At 32.4% G+C, this 7,017-nt stretch overlaps 1 protein-coding gene across 4 annotated transcripts; it reads left to right on the top strand.

Moving 5' to 3' along the window:
• Positions 1-1,935: 1,935 nt before the first annotated feature.
• Positions 1,936-4,768, top strand: LOC109164578 (NAC domain-containing protein 43-like). Of its 4 annotated transcripts, none has more exons than XM_019313085.1 (3): positions 1,936-2,304; positions 2,556-2,824; positions 3,895-4,768. In XM_019313085.1, the coding sequence occupies exons 1-3, from the start codon at positions 2,133-2,135 to the stop codon at positions 4,582-4,584; spliced, it is 1,131 nt and encodes a 376-aa protein (XP_019168630.1). In that variant the 5' UTR covers positions 1,936-2,132; the 3' UTR covers positions 4,585-4,768. The 4 variants fall into 4 exon arrangements, with proteins under 4 accessions (XP_019168630.1, XP_019168629.1, XP_019168628.1 ...); XM_019313084.1 differs by having other exon boundaries at positions 3,892-4,768; XM_019313083.1 differs by having other exon boundaries at positions 2,556-2,827.
• Positions 4,769-7,017: the final 2,249 nt, after the last annotated feature.

The following is a 7,017-nucleotide window of genomic DNA, read 5'->3' as shown; positions in this document are numbered from 1 at the left end:
CTAATAAAAAGTGAACTCATAAACCAAATAATTAAAAAGCAAAACATTAAACAACCAAAAAAAAAGTAACCATAAACTCTAAAATTTGTTCCTAAATGCATTGCAATTTCACTTTGACTAAAAATGCATTATATTGTATAGTGTTAGAAAACATACATTTAAAGTTTGAGAAATTTACAAAAATATCATCACAATATTTTTCCTCATTGGTCTAGAACCGTAAAATCTTGCTAAATAGATGTCGAAAATTGATTCTTAATTTTCTCCTAAAAACAAGTTCTTATATGATCATTTTCATATATAATTGAAATATTTACGGACTATCAAATTTGTTCATTTAATTTTTTCTATATTTTTAATTATGATAAAAATAAAGTAATAGATTAAATAAAGAATATTATTATTTTCCCCTCTTATTATTTGCCTCCTAATGTGACAATAAAACTTTTTTCTTACATTAATTAACTACCCATGAATTGATCAACTTCATTATGAATTAATTTTTTTTTAATTATTAATCAAGTGTAAAAAAGAATCAATCAAGTAATGATAGGCAGAAAGAATATTAGAAGAAGGATTTAAGAGGAAATATAACATTACTCTTAAATAAAATGATGCAAATAAAGATAGATAGAATTAAACTTATTCTGCATTTTAACAAGTAAGAGTTAGTTAGTCATTTTTTAAAGTAAATATTATTATTAGATAAAAATATAAATTCTTACTTTTTAATTATTTATCTAGGTCGGCCATGACCAAAAATGTGTGTGCGCATTTTCATGAGACAACGGAGTACTTAACTCCAACATCGGGCAATATCATAAGACCCCAATTCAAGCATTTTAGCTTTAAAATAAAGATTATAACTTATCACAATTATATTTACAATTTTAAAATTTTAAAATTTAATATTAAACATGTATATTTTTTGACAATTATAATTAATTATATATAAGAGAAAATTCTACTTTTGGTCCTATGACTATTGCAGTCTAGTTCATTTCAGTCCACAACCATAGTACCGTAACTATGCAATTTTTAACAATTTGGTCTACCCGAACAAATCACCGGCCAAATGTCAGGGAAAATGTAAATCATTTTTAATTATTTAATCATGGAGGCAAATTGGTCATTATTTAATCATAGGACCCAAAAAACCTACGTAATCTAACTCTTCTCGCAAATACTATCTACTGATCGAACCATTGAGCTAAACCCGTGCGGGTACTATGTAATCTAACTCTACTAAGTTGACATGTAATTTATTTAAAAAGTTACACCACACAAGGCAAATGTTGGGTATATGTATAATAACAAAAACAAGAAATTAAACTTTAATAATAATAATAATAATAATAATAATAATAATAATAATAATAATAATAATAATAATAATAATAATAATAATAATCAAACTTCTTGCTTAAATTCATACAACTAAAATTTTGAAATTAAACTTTTTTAAAAGAAAAATTCTAAATATACTAAACTAGGTTTAAACATTAAAATCGTTGACTAGTAAAGCAAAAGCAAATTAGGATTATATTGAATCAGGTAAAATATATTTAATTTGATCTAAGCATAGATGCCTATATATACAATTATAGGATAATTTTATTTTTAGTCTCCTAAATATTGTGACATTGACAGTACACGCCTAGTGATGAAATATATACAACTTCATTTTTAATTCTTATTTCATAAATAATTGTGAAAATCTATCATGGGGTGGTGGTTGATCTGTTGAAGCTAGGTATGGCCTAGTAAGCAAAAGACCCCAGTTTTAACTGTAAAGTACAGTATTGGCCATGATAATGATACGAAAACCTTTTCATGCATAATTTGCACCCAACCCCCCCTACCCCATTTATGTGTGTGTATGTATGTATATATTTATATATATATATATGTATCATCATGTCTCCTCTCCCTTTAATGACACACCTCACCATTCAGTTCCCACCTTTCTTCATTTCATTTCCTCATTCCGGCCATTAATGTCTCTCTCACCTTTCTCCCACACCTATTTGAGCTACCCAATCTTCTTCATTTCACATTAAGAAAAAACAAGAAAAAGAATCGTTGTAACAGCAGAGCCAGCAGTACTAGGTTTAATAACTCGATCGAAAGACATGAATCTTTCCGTGAATGGTCAGTCCCAGGTTCCTCCCGGATTCCGGTTCCACCCCACGGAGGAAGAGCTCCTCCACTACTACCTCAGGAAGAAGGTCACCTCCGAGAAGATTGACCTCGACGTCATTCGCGACGTCGATCTCAACAAGCTTGAACCCTGGGATATTCAAGGCAAGAAATACATCTTTTTGCAATTCCCCCATCCAATCCAATTTTACTGTTTTTTGTTTTTCGGTGACGAGGGAAAACTGCAACCAGTAACAAAAGGTTTGCCCTAAATCTTCAAAGAATTATACCAGTCTAGCTGACTGGCTGAAACCAAGAAAGTCAATAGACTATTCTGGTTGAAAGAAATTTATGAAGTTGTGATTATCAAGGTAACAGTCTGACCAATTTGTCCTGTTTTTTAATGTGTGTTTCAGAGAAGTGCAAGATAGGATCGGGGCCGCAGAACGACTGGTACTTTTTCAGTCACAAGGACAAGAAGTATCCGACAGGAACCCGGACGAACCGGGCAACGGCGGCCGGATTCTGGAAGGCCACCGGGAGGGATAAGGTGATATACAGCAACTGCAAGAGAATCGGTATGAGGAAGACCTTAGTGTTCTACAAAGGTCGAGCCCCTCACGGACAAAAATCTGATTGGATCATGCATGAGTACAGGTTGGACGACAATTCCCCTGAAACCACCGTAGTAAGCTACCCCGCCCGCCCTTCTTTATGTCTTTTCATTTATGAATTTATGTCGGATAAATAATACACTCTATTTTATTTTATTTTATTAAAAAAATCAGATGGTAACCAACTAACCATATATTTTATCTAATAATGTAATTTTAAGCTGTTAATTATGTTGTAATTATATACTGAGATCAATCTTATGAGAGGAAAAAAAAAAAAGTTTATTCGGAACATTCACTTATCAATGATTTTATAATATATGAGGTAAAATTTGTATTTAAAAAGTATATATATATACTTTAAATAGATAAGGAATATAACATTTTGTGACATAGCTAGTTTGTGTTCAGAAAACATACTTTTTCCTTTAGTTTGTGTGTGTGTGTGTGTTAACAAGGAACATGACTGATGGAAACTATGTGTGTCCGTACGTATGTTTATGTGTATATAAAAATGATACTTTTATATGTAGTAGTATTTTTTGAAAGTAAATGATAAAGACTTTGAGTCTGTATTAGGTATTGTAGTTTTTTTTTAAACAAATATTTTTTAATTTATACTTGATACAAGAGATATCATTATGAATCCGCAATGTAATCTTTCTACTATATATTGTTTTGGAAACTATCTCAGTGTCTTTTACTCTAGTACTACGTACAATGTCAAAAAAAATAAATAGCGAGATCATTTTAGAAATAAAAAAAATATTTTCCTTCTTTTTCAATTGCGAATTACTTAATATGATTAAAAATATTCATATTCATTTCATCTTTTAAATGAGGGTTTAGAGCATGAAGCTTAGCACAAAATAATTTTTTTAAGTTTTTTATTTGGATTAGTGTTAATGTAAAATTTAAATAAGTATATAGGTACACAATAGTGTCCTGACTTTAATTTGTGAGTTACATTATTATGTGTTCTGCACAATTGTATCTTATAACTTTGTCAGAGATACATAGAGAGAGTACGAATCAAGTTACAAAACATAAGATATAATTTTATAAAGCATATATACAACATTATATTTAATTGAAATATATGTTGTGGGTAATTAATGATGTTTGTAACGTAACGCAGCAGGGCACAAGTTTGGTCGGAGAATTGAGCAGTGCACCGGAAGAGGGTTGGGTGGTCTGCCGGGTTTTCAAGAAGAAAAACTATCACAAGGCTCTTGAGAGTCCCCACAGTAGTCTTGTTCAAACCCATCCTGGAAACGACGGCGTTCTCGATCAAATCCTTACCTACATGGGAAGGTCGTCGTCATCCTCCAAGCAACAAAACGGAGCCAAAAACGGCAACAATATTATCATCAACGGCGACGATACCATGCAGTTCTCCCATGCAATCCAGGCCGCCCGATTCCTCCACCTTCCGCCCCTAGAAACCCAATCCGCCATGGAAATCCTCTCTCCCCATCATCTCCCCAACCACGCCTTCGAAGACTTGCTGGCCGAAACCGAACCGTCTTGCAACAACACTGAACCGGCCGACGATATGAAAACCGCCGCCGGTCCAGCCGACTGGGTTGCTCTGGACCGCCTCGTCGCCTCTCAGCTCAACGGCCAGGTCGAAACCTCCAAAAGCTACGTCGCCGATGACCTCAGCGACGGCCTGTATTTTCCCATCGTCGATCATCACCGTCCGTTTGGTAGACCAAATAATCATCACCACAACTCTCAGGTCAACGCCGGCGGCAACGACGTTGAATTCTGGAGCTACACCAACTCGTCATCATCACCGTCCGATCCCTTGTCCCACTTGTCGGTATAGCTATACTAGCTACGTAAATCGTTCAAAAAATCCTAGTATCATATCATAATAATAAAAATAAAAAATAAAAATAAAATAAAATACGTAGCTTTAGTAGTCAAATAACATATGATTACGAGTATCATAGGAATCATACTTTACAAATAAATAGGGATTTGATTGAAAATCTTTGTATAGGAGGCAATCTTATCATCATAATGATGTCTCTGAATTCTATCATTATTATTATTATTATTAAAGTATATATATATACACATATGATTCCTATGAATACAATATTATATTACAACATCATCCTATGTAACATGTCGACTAGATTGTATGCATTATTTTGTATGATTTTAGGTGATGGATGAAATATATAAATAAATATATATGTTTGTTGAAGAACACATGCTAAAAGTGCAAAGATACCATTTTGTTGAGGTTGGGACCCGCGGGAATAAGAAGACATTTGAAAAAAAGGAATATAATGGGGTTCCACTTGATTCATGATTTGGTAGGTGATGATCACCAAAACTTAAGTAGCTGATGAAAGTGATAGTAGTGCTAACAGCGAAAAAGATAACCAACTTTACGAAATTTAGGTCAGCAAGGTACTTGTTGTGTTGGAGATCCTATGGAAAATCGCGCACCCGTGATAATTGTTTTGTGTATTCATATTAGGGGTATAAATAAGCCGAGTGGTTCGCGAGCCTCTCGATCAAAGCTCGGTTCAAATTCGAACTGAACTTGAGCTGGCTCATTTCGTAATTGAGTCGAGATCGAACTCAAATGTTTTAGGCTCGTGACTGATCGAGCCGTTTGTGAGTCATATATATATAAAATTATAGCCGAGCAGCTCGCGAGCCACTTGATTAAACCTTAGCTCGATCTGGATCAACTATAAGCTCGAGACGAACTCGAGCCGGCTCATTTCATAACCGAGTTGAGCTCGAGCTTCAATTTTCGAGCTCTAACCTACATATTGTTTATCGAGCTCGAGTTCGGCTCGACCCGTCTACACCCCTAGTTCATATTCTTTTTTGTTCTTCTTTTTAATTTATTTTGTGTGTGTGTGTGTGTGTTATATATACAACATATATAATAGTTAATTTGTATAGAAAAAAAAAAAAGATTATATGTGTTTTCAAGATCTATTGGATTAAGAACATCCCTAATGGTTATAAATAGTGATTTATTTTTTTTTTTTTTGGTCAAAAATTGTGTAACTGGGAGGTGAGAGAATATAGGAGAAAGAAGAGAAACCAAAAAAAAAAAAAAAAAAAACTGTCTTGTGGGTTTATAAACGAACCAAAAAAAAAACATTATGCGGGTGCATGTTGTGTGCACCAATGTTGCCCAACAGGCTCGTTGGGTGCTGTGGTAACTAACTAGCAACCACTTTATGACTTTTAACATTTTTTTCATCTTTTAAATAAAAAAAAGATTCACGCTATTTGGTAAATGACTGTTAGCTGATTGTGTTAATTAGATGATATAACTAGTTGATAACATTAGCTGTGGTAGAAAAAATGTTTGGTAAATTAGCTGTTAGCTGATAGTTGTTTGGTATAATTCTTTTTCTCAAAAAGCTAATTGAAAAAGTTGCTTGAAGTAGCTTTTTAAATTTTAGCTTTTTAGAATTGCAAAAAACTAATTAATCAAACACTTATATTAATATTTTAACTAAATAAAACAATTAATAGTAGTCAAATAAGCTAAAATTGACCTATATGCCAACTTTTTACCAAACAGGCCATTAACTTTTCTCCCTCTTGGCTCTTGCTTTAATCTAAATTACCAGCAAGTATTGTGAGTGCTCTGATAATATAATATTATTAGAACAAAAAAATTTGTAGTATCCAAGACCAAACCTAAAGCAGCATGAGAGACCCAATAGGGCATTTGGGGATGATAAATTGTATTGTAGATTATGATTTACATTGTAATATAAATTACTAATAAATATTAATTTTTAGTATACTGAATGTTTATTTTTAATGTATTATATGTTTGATTTTAGCATGTTAAAAATAAATCAATAATATTTTAAAAATTAATTTTTTAAAAAATAAATATATAATACACTAAAAATAACATATATGTTAGTGATATATCTTATAACATGTATCATGCGCCACGGTATAATGAGTGTTCAGTGAGCCGACCCCAACTTTATGGCATACATAAACTGGGTGGACATGGTATCCATCCGATTGGATGTCAAAGAATCTAGCATTGACAAGTGTGGAGATGATAAGAAAAACAATGAAATACTGCTATTTTTACATGTACTTTTAAATCTTACTTTTGATGTGTTGGACTAGGTTATTTTTCTTCATGTGGGCCCCTGTTATAAGTATCTATATCAATATTTTAAGTATGAGAGTAAAAGTTGGAAGTAGAGAATGAGTATATGTAGTATTTTCCTTTTTACATAGAAAACTGAAA

This window comes from Ipomoea nil, unplaced genomic scaffold (genome assembly GCF_001879475.1).
Source record: "Ipomoea nil cultivar Tokyo-kokei standard unplaced genomic scaffold, Asagao_1.1 scaffold3069, whole genome shotgun sequence".
Classification (NCBI taxonomy): Eukaryota; Viridiplantae; Streptophyta; class Magnoliopsida; order Solanales; family Convolvulaceae; genus Ipomoea; species Ipomoea nil.
This window is presented reverse-complemented; position numbering and strand designations above follow the sequence as displayed.